The sequence below is a fragment of the Pelodiscus sinensis genome, chromosome 9, assembly GCF_052426305.1.
Source record: "Pelodiscus sinensis isolate ZL-2025 chromosome 9, ASM5242630v1, whole genome shotgun sequence".
In the NCBI taxonomy this organism is placed as follows: domain Eukaryota; kingdom Metazoa; phylum Chordata; order Testudines; family Trionychidae; genus Pelodiscus; species Pelodiscus sinensis.
In genome coordinates, this window is record NC_143060.1 from 51,917,795 (window position 1) to 51,934,630 (window position 16,836).

At 41.0% G+C, this 16,836-nt stretch overlaps 1 protein-coding gene across 4 annotated transcripts in view; it reads left to right on the plus strand.

Annotated features, from left to right (window-relative positions):
* Window positions 1–16,836, plus strand: part of UCHL5 (ubiquitin C-terminal hydrolase L5) — a 40,004-nt gene that overhangs the window by 12,386 nt on the left and 10,782 nt on the right. For 2 of the 4 annotated variants that reach the window (XM_075936732.2, XM_075936736.2), the window contains 5 exons: window positions 12,261–12,386; window positions 12,498–12,559; window positions 12,649–12,779; window positions 14,455–14,518; window positions 15,931–16,033. In XM_075936732.2, the coding sequence (XP_075792847.1) occupies window positions 12,261–12,386; window positions 12,498–12,559; window positions 12,649–12,779; window positions 14,455–14,518; window positions 15,931–16,033 (486 nt within the window). Of the gene's footprint in view, window positions 1–2,718; window positions 2,837–7,334; window positions 7,419–12,260; window positions 12,387–12,497; window positions 12,560–12,648; window positions 12,780–14,454; window positions 14,519–15,930; window positions 16,034–16,836 lie in introns of all 4 variants that reach the window. The other 2 variants (XM_075936735.2, XM_075936734.2) reach the window with 2 other exon arrangements.

The window sequence follows — 16,836 nt, forward strand, 5'->3', positions numbered from 1 at the left end:
GGCAACCTTCACAGGATTCCAGGAGCAGGAATTAACTGTTATAGCATACCAAGTTGCTGGAAGGCACTCAAGAGGTAAGTTCTCCTCCCGCCATTGTAACTTAGTATCATGTGGGGTTATGAGACTCCCTTTCCATCAAGGGGCAATGTCAATGCAGCATGACGCTTACTCCTGTCTTAAGTGCTTGATGTCTCATGTCTCATCTGATCCTTGACAGAGCTTGGCAACCATGACACCATCCAAATAAGCCAAGGTCTTGCAGATGCTAAAGGGAAAGGAGGCAGATGGCCCACTAAATAGATGCTGGTACTATACGGCTGAGGGGAATGCAAGTTACAGTGGGGGAGGTCTAGGTTGGAGATTAGGAAAAACTATTTCACTAGGAGGGTGGTGAAGTGCTGGAATGGGTTACCTAGGGAGGTGGTGGAATCTCCATCTCTAGAGGTTTTAAGTCTCAGCTTGAGTGGATGCTGAAGGGAAATGTGTTCATTGTATCAGGAGTTTGGTGAGGCTCAGAGTGTAGCAGAAAGTGCAGTTTGAATTGCCACAGCAGCTAGACAGGCTAGGGGAGTCAAAGCAGTATCTATTATGGATAGAACCCTGTGAATCTGTAGATATCTGCTTTATGTCTGCAAGGGATGTAACTGGTGGGCCTCACCCAAGTGGCCCCCAGCTGTGGCACGGCAAGGCAGACTATGTTGGAACAGCCAAGCCCCAGTTAAGTGGTTAACTGGTTAATTGGGATTTTACATCCCTAATATCTGTAAGTATTCGTAGCTCACTTTTGTGGATAGAGATGTAGAAGTGAATACTAAATTTTGCATCTGCGCAGAACTCTAGTTATGGATCCTGCAGGAAAGAAGCAGCAGTGGCTTCTAGAGAAACAAGAGTGATCCAATGGACTGAGACCTGTTCAAGGAGATGTGATGGTTTTGGACGCTGCTTGCTCTTGAGTGAGCTTGGGAGGAGGGGAGAGAGACTGAGTTGCTGGAGTGAGTGGTGTGAAGAATCACAAACTGCTAGTTGGTGAGAGGCAGACAAGGTTTCATTGCCTTGGTTTGGAGAGATAAGCCACATAAAAAAGGTTTTGCCCTTGTGAAGATGGACTTGCTGCAGGAAATGTAGGAGCCCCAAGAATAGTCAAGATGATAAAAAGGTGTCTGATGGCACAAATGCCTATGAGCTCTATTTATCACAGCTGACCCTAGAAACAGTGTATGATATAACTGCTCAGCAAATCCATCCAGAGGAGGATGAAGGAGTACGGAATGAAACCACTTTTATCACTGACAAAAATATACTGAAGTCTCAGTGTACATACACATGTCCTATGCGGGACAGGAGGTGATAGCGAAGAATGCACAAGGGGAATGTGGTAACAGGAGGCAGAGACTACTGGCAGTCTTGAGAAATCCCGAGCTGTTGCATGTCCTTCTGAGGAAATGAGATTATGGATTCTGAAAAGGACTCAAATAGAGAGTTGAGAAAAAGGATGTACTAGTGTAGTCAGTTAACTGATAAGCAAAAACGTATAGGTTAATGCTATAAACTCTATGCATTCCCCACACCCCCCTCCTCCACGCCAGTACATTTTTTTTAGCAGGCTGGCCAGAAGCTTGGCTTGGCCCTGGCTTGTGATGGGTCCTGGATCTACCCCTTCTGCGGCTCTGCATTTAAAGTGTATTAGGAGCTGGGTGGGCAGGCAGCACAACTCAGTTCTGGTTTGTGCCAGGTCCAGGAGCTCAGACCAGACCTCCCTACTCCCCCCACCCAGACAGGAGCTGCTGCTACCCAGTGCTGCCTGTTTTACTTCAGAGGCTGGGCCAGCGAGATTCTGCTTTCTGGTTCAGTGGGTAACCAAGAAGACACAATAAATACCTAATAAATCGCTGAATGTGAATAAATGCCAGGTTTATTAGGTATTACAGAAAGAAAAGGCAAGAGAAGGCTTACAACATCCCTTTGGCTTACTGAGGACTCCTGCTCAGCAAAGGATGGACTCCTGGGCCATGTCCGAGAGGCATCTCTGTACAGTTCCAGATCCTTTGTGAAGTCCAAAGGGTGTTGGCAACATTAAGCAATATATAGCCTGTACACAGAATCCTGGAAGCAGCAGCTAATTCTCTGCTAAAGCAGAAACCAAAACAGCCCCTGCCTGGGAGGAGTTTCCCATGGACAGGCTCTGGTTACCATGGAGCCTATCTCAACTATGCGATGAGCTCCCCCCCCCACACACACTACACACAGCCTATCTCTCTATCAAACTAGATGCTAGGAATGTTCCCTTCTAACAGCAGGCCAAAGCCTGTTTTCTAGTTTGCAGACTTGAAAACTGGGAAGATTCACAAACTCCTCGACATACAATGGTCTTCTGGTTTTCCAACCACAACACTGCTGCTGCTTTATCAGAGACAGCAGCACAGGGTGACAGGCAGCCGGTCTGTGAGGGGTGCTGGTTTTTAAACTGGCCCCCCCTTGCAGACCAGCTCCCTCCTAGCACCTCACACTGCTTCCTCTGATAGAGGCAGCAGTGCGGCTTGACCGGGGGCTCCCCAGGAGTGGGGCCGGAGTGCACTGGCTGCTGGCCCCACCTCTGGGGACTGTAGAATAGTCAACTAACTACTGATAATTCATGCAGTTAATCAACTATTCAGTTAATCAGTATTTAGCATCCCTAGTTGAGAGAGAGAGTGTATGAGAAGCTTTCTCTCCTTGCAGGAGAAATATTGCAGGGAACTCGTTACTGTGAAAAGAAGCAAGCTGGAGCACTCTGAAGGAAAAGGAGCTCAAATTGCAGAAGTACTTCAGACAAAAGCCAGGCACCCAACTGATCAAGGTAACAGCTACAAAAGCTCTCCATGCAGAAGCCTGAAACAAGACCTTTCCAGCCAGAAAGGGACCAATAAAAGTTCTCCAAAGAAAGGAATCAAGGAGAAAATACCCCCAAGGAAGCAGGGCAAAGAATGCATAGGAGAGGACACTGCCCTCAGATAGGACTACCATCGCAAACCCTTTCTGCAGTGGGAGGTATGTAGTAGAACTACTACACTCTGCCTTGTGAAAGGAGTGACAGAGGTGGAGTTTCTAGGCTAGTCTTATGAGGCTAAACAGAAGCAGCCAGCTGGAGTCCAGCAGGCTCCGATAAAAGTAATTGTAATGCCTTAGCAGGTCTGTTTTTGACTGGGAGCAGTCAAAGAGGGGTGCTCCTCTTTTAGGCTCAAGGGATAACCAGAGCTTGATTCTGGCCGCATTTGCTAAGAAATAGAGGACCTGAGAACTGCACCTTAAGCTAAGAGTTGAATATAAAGGTGCCAGGCAGGAGGTGGTCCAGAGTAGTAGCAGCAGTGATTTGACATCTGTGGTATATAGTTGCTATTTTATAGAGTTTCTGTGCTGGAACCTGGAATAGTGGACAGGCTCTGTTTCCCCCAGTGACAAAGTGGTATAAACCTCAAGAGGAAAACAAGTCATGTTTGGAAGCCTGAATATAAAGTGCCAAAAACTGGGACTGAAGACCCTGATGAGGACTAAGGATGTTAAAATGCAGTTAGTTGACTAGTCGATGGAATTTCCGTTGACGAGTCGATAGGCACTTCCTCATTCCTCCTTTGAAATGAGGCTCTTGCACATTTCAAAGGAGGAATGCAAAACTCTGCATAGAGCTTGGGGCCCGCAGGAAGTCCGCTGACTCTAGGTTGCATGTGGGTGCCTGCTTTGAAATGCACAAGAGTCCCCAGTGAGGTCTCTTGTGCATTGCAAAGCCATGGAGCCTGGGGTCAGCTGAGGTCTCCCAGCTGATTCTGAGCTCTGCATGGCAGCGGAACCTGGGGTCATCTGGGGACTCCCCAACTGACCCAAGGTTCTGAGGAAATGCTGCACAGAGCCAGGGATCAGCTGGGGAGTCCCCAGCTGATCCCGGGCTCCACTGCTGCCCCTTTGAAACACCGCCTTGGGTTCAACCTACCGAAGCTGTGCCACGTTCCAGTTGGAGCTGGATCCAAGAGAGGCAACTGCCCGGGCAGCTGGCCGCATGGCTGCTGGCTGGGTAGCTGCCCCTCTTTTATCCAGCCCACATGGAGTGTGGCACAGCTTTGGTGGGTTGAACCAGTGGCCAGCTGGTCGGGTGTCTGCCCCTCCTTGCTCCAAACCAGCTGGCCATGGCATTTCAGCTTGCTGAGGTTGCATCATACTCCAGCTGGGCTGGATCAGAGAGGGGTTGACTTCTAGGGGTGCTGCAATCGACAGGTTGGTGTGACCACTGTTGTAAAGTATCTGAAATCTTAAATCTTGAAACAGAGCTTATAGAAATATACTGTACCTTAAAGTAGAGCACTACTATTTTTATTCATTTTTGGTAGGCCTGTTACAAATTGAAATAATTATCATGTATTTGCATTTTGGGAAGTTGAGAGGTATCCACATAGATCTGTGCACAAGTAGAAGTGTGGAAGTTAAAATTACACTTAACCTTTCCATTAACTGTTATGGCTCCTCTATATCTGTGCTTAAAAGTAATCTATCCTATTCCTTTCATGCCTCTTTTGACCTGTTCTAAAGGATCTCATTCCTTGGCCTTTCCTAATTTCACTTTCTTCACTTTCTCTGCAGTCTCTTGAATCTTATAAAACAGTAAGTCTCAGATCCAGTTGTCGTCTTGTAACACAGTGAAGTAGCTGTCAATTGTTCAGCTAATATCTGTATGAATGGTTGGTTGCACATTCACTCTTTTGGGTTCTGCTTCCCAACATAATCAAATGGTGCCTCTTAAATATTTCAGACCATTTGTGTGTTCCTCTGCTTTATGCTTGCTCATGTCTTTTCTTTTCTTCCACTAGGCTTGCTTCTGCAGCGTTGCGCTTGGTGTTTAACAGGTTGTTTCATTTGATTATGTTAAAAGGAATTTTATTTTAATGTATAGACTGCAAATACATATAAAAAGCTAGGAAATTTCAAAACAAATGGTGAAAGTTTATTACATTTTCAAGGCTCTTGGTATTTTTTTTTTTAAATCTTGAAGGTATGGGTTATCTGTGTAATGAGAGAAAGGAGGAAAGCTGTTAAGCTTTTTCGAGTACTCTTTTATGGATAGTAATGATTGCTCTGTTGTGACTGGCCTACTGTACAAATACAGGTTGAACTTCTCTAGTCCAGCACGCTCTGATCTGGCAACATCCATGGTCCAGCATGATTTTAGTTAGCTGGACCTCCGCTTATCATGGGTGAGGCCTCGTTTCCCATGGTCCCATGAAGTTACAGCCTCTAGTTCTAGCTTTTGACATTCTGTGTCTAAGAGCCCAGCAAGCAGTGGAAGTGCTGGTAATACTGCCAAGCATAAGCATTGTTTCATTGTGCCAGTACAGTAGCACTTTGTAATGAAGAAGACTGATAAGCATTAGCTAGGGGTAGGCTTATATAGCGTGTATCGGTACAGTCATACATTATTAAGCAGCATTGCAAGCATCGTTCCATTAATTTGCCTTGAATTAAAGATAGCCACTCACTATAATATTGACCACCCAAGGTTTGGCAAATTCTGTGGTTCAGTACTTGTCAGGTCCTGAAGGTGCCAGACTAGAGAGGTTCAACTTGTATATTTATTTTTTTTAAATGTTGAAAAGTAGCTAACGTACACTGTTAAAAGCTCTTGAAGTGGTAGTGCATAATTTTGCCACATGATGGCACCAAATATTTGAAAAATGATACTCATTTTTCCCTCTTCATGTGCTAGTAAACATGTAAAAGTTTGTGAACATGTACTCAGTGTTATGGAGTCAGTTCCATCAGTTGTGGTCTGAGAGCTACCCACTAAGTCCTCCAGAAAACAAGGGAATAACTGAGCTGTTTGTTTCATTTCTAAGATTTTTAAAAAAAAAAAGGAAGTGGGAAGGGGAGAATATTATAGAGAAGCAATAAAAAGGGGGAATAAGCCTTGTCTGATTTATTTTTCCCTTTTGCAGGTTATTTAGAACATATTGCTATTTTATAAAGTCTTTTCCTGGCCCTTTATTCTTTAAAAAAAAAAAAAAAAAAAGGTATGTAATTCACTATGTTGTAAGGGAGAGTGAGCAGATTTTCTTCTGTGGGAAAGCAAACTTTCCTGGCAATTGGGTAAGATTGCAGCAAAATAATGGAAATATTAGGGTTTGGTGACCTGTCTGACTATATTACTATTTTTTTTAAAAAGACTATTCTGAGTTCCAAATATTTTGAGGATTCTGCTTTCAAAACTCTAATTTTTGGCCATCTTCCTTCCTTATGTTTCCTCTTTAAAAAAATTTATAGTCTAGGACAGGCATGTCCAAAGTCCGGCCCGCGGGCCAATTGCGGCCCGTGTTCCGGTTTAATACGGCCCCACAGGTAATTTGGCAATATCTATCTTTTATGGCCCCCAACGAATCCATATGTATTGAGATGAATACATTGTAAAATCTCAGTTAGTCAGTTGGTCTAAATCAGTTATAACTATATTTGGACACAACATGTATACTTGGTGTTATGTTCCTGTTCATATTTTTTGAACTTAAAAGTTGACGGACAACCTTTATTACCAATAATATGTAATGTACTTTACAATGTTCCTGACATATATTTCAGCTTCCTGGATTTTTTTTTCATTTGGCCTTCAGATATGAAAGGCAGAGTGATTTAACACCTGTTTAGATTTGTCATCCATGTGATGAAATGAAAAGTATGCCGTTTGCAATAAACTTTGCATAAAATAGTTAATTTGCATTTAATTTTAATGGTTCAAAGAATGTCAGGCAAAATGGTCGGCCCACACGCATGTTCACTACATCAAATCTGGCCCCCTTTGAAAAAAGTTTGGACACCCCGGTCTAGGAAGACACCTTGTACTCTGTTTAGTTTCTCTGCTGAGAACTTTTTATAATGTAATAGTAAATATTTATAATGACAAGACTGCATCCTTGTATGATACTGCTATAATACGGGAACTAAATGTATGCTCAGTGCTACAATTCAGTTTGTACCTAAGTTTCCATATATCTTAACTTTTTTATAAGTTTTCAGAATGTAAACTTTACATGAAAAGATCATAACTATGAAACTGTCTTCATTATAAAATTTAAATACCTTACATAGTAGTTGAATAATCTAAAAACAAGCTCTGAATGCTTCTGAGCACTCTTAGAGAACATGAATGTGGACTATAGTTGAGGGTTGGTAACTGAAATCTGTATTACAGATTAGAACTTGAGTATTTTCAAAAATAAATTGAGTAATAGTATGTTGAATATGCACGCTTATTAACATTTTATTATTTTGGTCAGTTTTATATGTACTCATGTTAAATTTGGCCTCCCTGTTATGCCTAGGTATGATATGGTCCTCTATTTGGGGCCTCAGAACTCTGGATGATCTTAGATGCCATTTGAGCTAGGATACCTAGGCACAATGAGGTGAGTTAAGGATACAACTTCAGCCTTAACTCTGAATGTCTTAACGTCTGTGTATTGTTAAACCAGACCCTTAATTTTATTTTCCAGGCACAGTGGTTACATGTGTTAATGCTATCCCTAAAGTATTCAATAATCATTAATGTTGTGGCAAACCTCAGTTTTGTCAAGGAACAGTTGTTTGTGTGTTAGCACAAAGATCTTGACAGAAGTAGATCCATCTTTCCAAGAACATTTGCACAAGTGACCACTGTGGGTTGACATATTTTATGACTACTTCTTTTTTTGTCTCTTCAGTCAAGCATCAGGATAACACATGAATTTTTATTGAATATTCATGATGGAACACAAGGAAATAAGCATGTTCCACCTGGGGGAGGCAGAAGGGTCCCTTCCAATCAATGGATTTTAGGCATAACTGCAACCTAGTAATCTGGGGAGATTTGTTTTGTTTTGTGTGTGCAACACTCTCATTGACTTAAAAGACCTTGATCCTCACCAGTTTAGGATCATTTGCGGGGTTAATAATGCTAAATTTGAGCACTGTGATTGTCCAAATTTGAGAATTAACCAGATAATAGACAAATGTAATCACAAAATATTCACAATTCATGGCGCACATAACACAGCCATGGTGATGAAGAAATTGTTTACAATGGAGTATAAATTATATATATAGAATTTACCTTTATTCTAAAAGGTAAAATTGTGCATGTGTTGAAAATAGCAAGTTTTGGAACCCAAATCTGCCCTATAGTAACACAACTACATTTGACTGCAAATCTAGTAAAATCATCTATTTTGTGGCATGCAGAAGTTCAGAAGATGAATCTGCAAGATTCATGTGATATAAATCCATGTGTTATAACGCAAGACACGAAGCCCTTATCATCTTTGGTTCTCCAGAGCTCTTTGATAAAGAGAAATATCTGACTACAAGATATTATTAATGGTGAATATCACTTGTAGCATGTGACATGAGTCCTCTAAGAGATGCATTAGCTGTATATTGGTTTCTGGGTGGACATACAATATTGGGTTTAAACCAGTGAAGACAGAAACTTGTTACAAGCTTATTTACAATAGCATTATGCCACGCTGTTGCAACATTACACATAAGTGGAAGGGCATCTACTTATGGAGGCAACAGCAAAACCAAAGAAGAGACAAAGTGGCAGTGGGATTAGATAACCTAATCTTCCTTTCTGTTTTTTCTGTTTAGCAGTCATCTGCAATTTTCAGTTATGATGTTGATTTCCTTCCCAACCTTTTAGACTCCCAGCTCCTCCCTTGTTGGACTTTCAGTCTTGAATCAGCTTTCCTAGTCACCAAAACAGCCATTTTCTCAATCTTTTCTTCACTGCTCCTTTTCACCCTATTCGCTTCTAGCCCTTCTGTAAAATCCAGTCCATTTATGTCTGATGCAAGTCCACCCTGATTTATAAATTCAGTCACTGATTCCTTTGCCCCTTGTACTTGCTGCAAAGCCCATCCCACCATGCATAACTCACTTATAACATTCATGTCCTCCACTTGATCAGCACCTCTGGAGAGTGGTCCATACTTATGTGGATTTCCTCTGCTGCAGATTTTCTCCTCCTGCAGTTCCTGTACCTTCCTGGTTAAGAAGAGATACTTCTTTACTCACATTAATCCTAGGCCTTCAGTCTCATCTATATGTCACTATTTGGTTTCTTTGTAAAACCCTTCCTTTTTTGCACTTTTTCATAATCACTGAAGTTTCTCATCCCTTTCCAGTTGCCACCTCCTGTTTTGTGATTTCCTGCCCTCCCTCACACTTTTTCCAATATTTTTTTCATTAATATCTTGCTCTTTCTTCTGCTTTTATTCTACAATATGTCTGCTGTGGTCTCCCCTCATTCTGAGGTTCTACTTTGGACTTCATCTGTCTCTCCAACTAATCCCACTTCCCTTCTCTCTGTCACCTAAAGTTTATATATATTCCATCTTCAACTGTTGCCTCAGCTTTTCCCCTTTTAGTTGGCATGTGATCTTTCCACCCTATTGCAACTGCTTTCACAGTATCTATAGTTCCTCTTCCTGATCATTTCCCAGTTTCTACTCCAACCTCATCATCCTCATCCTTAAGTACTTTCTATCGATATCATGCAGTTTTAAAAATCATGTCCTCCCTTATCTTCACAACTGTGTGGTGTTTTCCACTTTCTGCCAGTCTGCTTCAGAGTCTCTTGATGATTCAACTCCCCTTTCCCACTTCCTTAGTTTGAGGAATATGATGGTGGTCCTATGGGCTCCATCCTTTGGTTTGACTGTATAACTGAGCATCTAAATGATCTGTGTAAGCATGTCACAGTCATTGTGTCCTAAGTCTACTCTTGCTCCCACATTGTCTTACATCCACTTACTGCATCTTTTTCACATTTAATTGTACTTTCTTTGAAGCAAAGGCTTTCTCACTGATTATTTGTTTAGTGCTTAGAACACTGGGATTCCAACGTAACAGGTGGCTTCTGGGCATTTCCATAATATAAATCAGTTATCTGGCATGGTATACAACATTAGAACAGCAAGTCTTGTCAAAACAAAAAAAAGAGGGAGGGGGGTGATGTTTGAGGTTCTTTCTAGTAGGTGAAGGGGGACAAGGAAAATGAGAAGAGGGCTAAGGGAATAAAAAAACTTTGTATTCAATAAGCTAAGAAGTAACTGTCCATCTTGGCTTCATCCTCCATACCAAGATGGCCGTATTTTAATGTTTGTAACTTGTAAATTACTCACAATAACTTTTGTGCCCCTCCTTCCAATACACATTTTAAGGCAGGTTTCAATACTGTACCTTTAGTAGAAGAGGCTCCAGGAACATAATTCCATATTGTCCCTTAAATAGCAGGTAATGTCTTACATGCAAATCTATGCTAGAGTTTGAAGAAGAAAAAGTCTAGATATGTATTCTAACTCAATAATATAGATGCAGTCCAGTTTTCCAGTGACATACTTATTTCTGGATAACTTAATGGTAAACTCAGATCAGATCATGGAGCAATATACTTCAGTACATAAAGTACAAATAGAACACTTTCTAGCACCCTGGGTATCTTGTATATTTTGTTTTGTTTTCCCCTGATCTTGCCAAAGAAAAGGTGTCAGTTTGTTCTGACCTGCTTTGACTAGAAACAGATGTTGTCCACTTTTTTGTTGGAAGTGGTTTCATATTTATAGCCCTGAAGTATATTTCAAATGGTTGATATATAATTAACTTCTTACATTGTTATCTTTTAAAATGTATGTAAACTGTTATACTGGAATGTACTTGCAGACTGGAAAATCTTCTTTTTTTAAAAAAATTTTTTTTTTTCCTGGCCTATGAACTTAGTGGAACAAATAATAATCATCCCTCATTATACTGCACATAGTCCCATCCCAATATAACATAATTTCTTGTCCAAATTCTGTCTTTAATTGCACCTTTGACAACTTGATTGATTTCAGTGAAATTACACAAAGGTAACTAAGGGCAGGATATGGTCCCATATCTTTTATGAAAATTTTTGAAAAGGTAGAATTCACTCTTCATTCTTCAACATATATAGAGCTCATATTTCACTTTCATTTTTTTTTAAGTTTTAGGCTATATATCTCTCTTTAATGTACAAAAGATATGACTAACATTAAGGATTTGATTTACTTTTTCAAAAGGTAGAATATTGTACTAAAAAAAAAAAAGCTGCAAGGTGAAATAAGGATGGTACTCTATCTTATCACTAGAAGATTTACTTGACATTGCTTAGTTCCTAAACTCAATTTTTGTTTTTTAAAAATAAAATCAAAATGTACATTTAAATCATTGCCTTGGGTTGGGACCTGAGGGCTTCAGTATGTAGGCTGCCCTGGAGAGACAGGACTACCCCAGCTCTAAGAGGAAGCTGTATAACAAATTTTGTGGTCCTTGCTCTTACTGTATAAGAGGTGTTCTTGAACAGATAGGCAAACAAACTCTCTCAAAAACATGGTAGATTAAATGGCTTGATTTTTTTGGTGTATTTGTGTTAGTCTCAGTTTTTAAAAATAAACTTGAGGTAAAGGAAAATAAGTGTTCTGTAAAAGAGTGGAAAAGGAAAAACTTTATGAAAATTTTTAACACAGAAATTCTGAATTTGAGAATGACTCTAATATATTTGCTTAGTTTTTTTGGTAGGGCAGTTTTTCATATATATATCTAGGTCCCATGGGATGCCTTTTAAATATTGATATTTTGATAATTCCCCTCTTCTGCCTCCCCCACCCCCCCGTTATTCCATGAGCAATACAAAGTACTTTCACCAGTTTGTCAGGTTTTTTGTGGTAATACCTTACTCTGCCAGTGATCCCATTGAAATCAAGCAGAGTACTAGTGAGTCTGTGTAAGGATGAAGCCCTGAATCATTAATAGAATAAGCGTATACCCTAAAATTAACAAAAATGCATCTTAAAAGTAAGCAAAAGATTCTTTGCTGTTCTTTAGCTATCAATGACATCCCTATATTTTGGTCAGGTTGTTGTGTTTTTTAATGTTTTAATTGTTCTTTTAGAAGTTAGGGGACAAATTACAAGGTGTCTCTAATATATTTACTTAGAATACTTGCACCTTTTGTGTGTTGGTCAACCACCATCCTGCATCACTTGGTTTATCTTCTACAACAGAGGCTTTTATGGCTGTCCAGACTAGTTTTGCTCTTTTGGTGGTACTATGTGTTTATCAAAAATTAGGTATTGCTTCTGAAGTGAACTTTTGTAACTTAGATCAGAGCTCTGCTGGAAAATAAGGGTTTATAAAGGAAGAAATGGTCCTGTTATGCAATGGTCCTCACTTTCCATACCTCTTTCTAGGTAATAAACAATGCTTGCGCTACTCAAGCCATAGTAAGTGTGCTATTAAACTGTATCCATCAAGATATCCATCTGGGAGACACACTGTCAGAATTTAAAGAATTTTCACAAAGTTTTGATGCTGCGGTAAGTGCAACTAACTTTTGTACTTGGTGCACAATTATTTGAACAATTAGCTTATGTTCTTTTTATCTTATTTTTTTTATATATTTGTGTCTGTGTGTGTGTGTGTTTTAGATGAAAGGTTTGGCACTAAGCAACTCTGAAGTGATTCGGCAAGTTCACAACAGTTTTGCCAGGTAACAAAAATTGTGCATGTTACAAATCTTTAAAATTCAGTTACCTTTTTTTTTCTTTCATTTCAGCATTTTCTCTCTTTACCTTTTAGACAACAAATGTTTGAGTTTGATGCAAAGTCATCAGCAAAAGAAGAAGATGCATTTCACTTCGTAAGCTATGTTCCTGTTAATGGAAGGCTATATGAGCTAGATGGATTAAGGGAAGGACCAATTGATTTAGGTAAATTAAGTTCACCCTTAAATAGGTTTTGCAGAAGGTAGGAATCTTTTGTATTTAGTCTTAACTGTCCCTCTGCTCTTGTGGAAAAATACAACATCCAAGGTAGATCCCAGCATCAGGTGACATGGCCACGTGTCTTGGTAGGAGCCACTATAGCTCCTTCTCCCAGCCTTACAGGAAAAATGAGTCTATTCACAAATCATTATTCTGAGTATTGGGGCCATTAAGTTACTTGAGTATTACTAATGGCCCTCACTTAGCCCGAGTATGTTAGTAATACAGATTTATGCTTCATATTTCTAAGTTCAAATTAAAGATGTTAAGAAGCGTGTATTTCACTAATCAAATAGTTGATGCATTATTACATCGACTATTTGATTAGGCAATGGGCCACCCCGGCATTTCAAAGGGGCAGTGTCGCACGGAGCCTGGGACTCCAGCTGACTCTGGCTCTGTGAGGCTGTAGTGGCGATTCAAAGGGGTAGTGCCTCAGCGCTAATCCCGGGCTTAGCACCGTATGGGAACCTGGGGTTAGCTGGGGACTCCAGCTGACGCTGGGCTTCCTATGGCGCCGCTGCTTTGAAGAATCCCCCTCTTTGAAGAATCTCCCGATAGAGGCAGCAAGGGGGGAAGCAACTAGTTGACTAGTCCTTAACATCCCTAGTTCAAATACAAGAGTGATATATGCATACAAATGGAATAATCATATTCAGGAGATTACAACCTTTCCATTGACCCCTCACGTAAGTATTTCACATAAAGCATATTCTGATTGTGTCAAGGAGGGGCAAAGGGACTTCTGGGAGCCGGATCTGGCCTGCTACGCTGGTGGATCCGGTCCATAGCTGCCCTGCTGCTCCTCCGCCCCAAGGCCAATCGAGACCTGGGGATGGGAGTGCATGAAGTCTCCTCCCCCTAACCAGGGACATGCAGTGGCTAGAGAGAAATACCAGTTGTTTTAAAACAGCTGGTGATTCTGTCTTGCAGAATGCGCCTGGCAGGGTGGGGGCAGGGGGTGAGAGACTTTGTGTAAGTGTTCCCCAGGTCCTGATTGGCCTGGGGGTGGAGGGAGCATGTGATCTCCTCCCGCTGTGGTGCCTAGAGGGAACTGCCAGCTGTTTAAAACAGCTGGCAATTTTCTCTGGGCACCAGAAGGGGGCAGGGAGACTTCACAAGCTCCCCCATCCCCCGGCCAGTCAGGATCTGTGGGGCAGGGGGAAGCATGAGTATCTTGGCCCCGCCTCTTCCATTTGAGGCTCTGTCCCTTCCAGGGTGGCCTAGGGTCACCTGAGAATTTTCTGAAGTGGACCCCTTTTAAAAATTATTACCCACACATGAGTTATATCATATTCATTTTCATATGCATATTTTCTTAAAGCATATTGAATGCCTCATCACACAAAGAACTTTTTTCCCTTTTAAAATCTACTTCAGCTCTATCACTTTTCTAAATATTATTCAGTAGAATATTAGAGTATTAAAAAGAGCCAGCAATTAACTTTCTATTTCCAAAAGATCAGTTTGCACAATTAAGTATTGTTATTCTTCAGAGAAAATAAACTCTTAGTAGCTTTTGTAAATGAATATTCAGAGGCTGAATTGTCAGTCTTGAATTTTCAGCAAACCTGATTTTTTTTTTTTTTTTTTTTTTTTACCTTTTATGTGTCCTATCCAGGTGCCTGTAATCAAGATGATTGGATCAGTGCTGTCAGGCCTGTTATAGAGAAACGAATACAAAAGTAAACATCAAGGGTGTTTTTAATGAACATACATGTATAGCAAAAGAATCAATTCCTAACTTTCCTTGATATTAAAAGTAGAGTTTTCTTTTTTTTATTTTTGTTTAGCATTCTAAAAACAAGCTCAGGCAGTCGTGGGCAGCCTGTAGCCCAGGGTCCACATATGGCCCACCAGGGTTCTGTGCGTGGCCTGTGGGACATTTTGTTTACCTGGCCCATGCACATGGTTGCCAGATTCTGCCGGTTTCTGTCCGCTTAGTATTGTTTTCTACCGGTATTACTAAAGTGACATGCATATAAAGCAAGAGCACTTGAAGTGTGTGCTGATTGTACCCAACATTGACACTGAGAGCCATGCACTCCCTCTGCATACAATCAAAGCACTGCTATGGTTCAGTCTGCACACCTCGCTAATTTTAAGTGTATGCAAGTGCAGTTAGTAAAACTACCCTATCCAGGGATACCGTCTTTGTTGTGACAATCTTGCAGCCCACTGACATGAAGGAGGGCTACTTGTGACTCACTCGCTAGCCTACATTACCCATGACTGAGCTAGGGCTATCCATTTTCCTAACTTCTTATCCCTCCTTCTCAAATCACAGCTCCAAAACACCAACTTATTTTGTTACAGAGGACAGCTCCTGAAGGATACTCTTACATTTTATATTTTGAAAAGCAGTTAACTGTCAGATAAGCAGAAAACATTAACATTTAAGCTTAATGTGGGAAAATAAAGTTTGCATAGGTTCAGTAAAAGGTACTACAAGTTACACCTCTGTAAACTGGAATTCTCTGGTACAGTGACATTCTTGGTCTATTGTGCGGCTTAGCTAGGCTGGGGTGTGGGGAGCCGGGAGCCAGTGTGTGGCTCAGCTGTGCTTCAGGTGTGCGAGCTGGTGTGCAGCTCAGTTGGGCTACAAGGGTAGGGGTGGAAGCTGTCATGTGGCTCAGCTGGGCTGCTGGGGGAGCCAGGAAGCCCATAGGGAGGTGGGGAGGGGGGCGGTGTGGGGGGTGACTAGCAGCGGGAGGGGAGACGGGGGGGGGGGGGACAGGACACAGAAATGACCTACCCTGGTCTGGCAAAACCCCTTGTTTGAGACCAGTCAGGTCCTGGGGGTGTTGAATCACAGAGGTCCAATTTGTACTGGACTAATTGCCATATTTAGTGCTGTTTTAATTCAGTGCAGTCATCTATGATGTAATTTTGTTCCATAAAAAGAGTGGAACAATATCCACAACTTTATTTCATAATTTATTATCTCATGTGAAATGTTAATGTTTGCATTTTTTTTATTTTACTTGTTTTATTTTTACAATTAAGAAACCATAGAGGATTTTTGTTTTACTTTTTTTTGTGTGGAGCTGTTGTGCAAAAGATTGTAATTATAAAAAAGGCCGTTGTCTTCTTTTAGATACAGTGAAGGGGAGATAAGATTTAACCTTATGGCCATTGTGTCTGACAGAAAAATGATATATGAGCAGAAAATAACAGAATTACAGCAGCAACTTTCAGAGGTAAGATATGATATTTAAATAATGCAATAGTTCAATACCACTGCCACTTTGGAGGATTATAAAAAAAAATTAATTACCTCCAGGACCTAATTGATGTTAAACACAGAGCATTCAAAGCCTAGCATTTGTCTCAGCAGAAGAAACATGATTACAAGCTTACCAAAGTACAACAAAGAATTAGAGTCCTTAAAAACAACTGTTGGAGAGACAAAGTAAAGGAAATACAATCATGAGTTCTTCAACACCATGGCAATCTATGGACCATCAAAACAGGGTGTCAATCCCCTGTAATTAGTAGACGGGACATTGTTTGTCAAGACCAAAGATGGCATCAATAGCTGGTAGCAGGAATACTTCAGCCATCTGTTCAACTGTGGCGCAACTATCGATGACAGCATTTTCAACATGATCACCAGTCTACCTGTCCATGTCGATATGGATCGTGAACCCTCCATCTGCGAGATCCAAGCAGCCACAAAAAAGATGATAGACAGCAAGGCCCCAGGCACTCACTGAATCCTTGCTAAGATCTTCAAACAGGGAGGGTCTTGCCTATATTCCTTCATTTTGATGATCTAGGAAACCATTCCCAGCGAACTCAGAGACGCCATCATAGAGACCATCTTTAAGAGGGTGATGGGACAGCCTGTGGATAGACTGATCACCTTGCTTTCAACTGCAGGTAAAATTCTCATCCAAGTCCTTCTGAAGTGTCTCCTTCCACTGGCTGAAGAAGTCCATCTGGTGTCACAACACGGCTTCTGTCCAGGGTGAGGAACGACTCATGATCTTTTCTGCCTGCC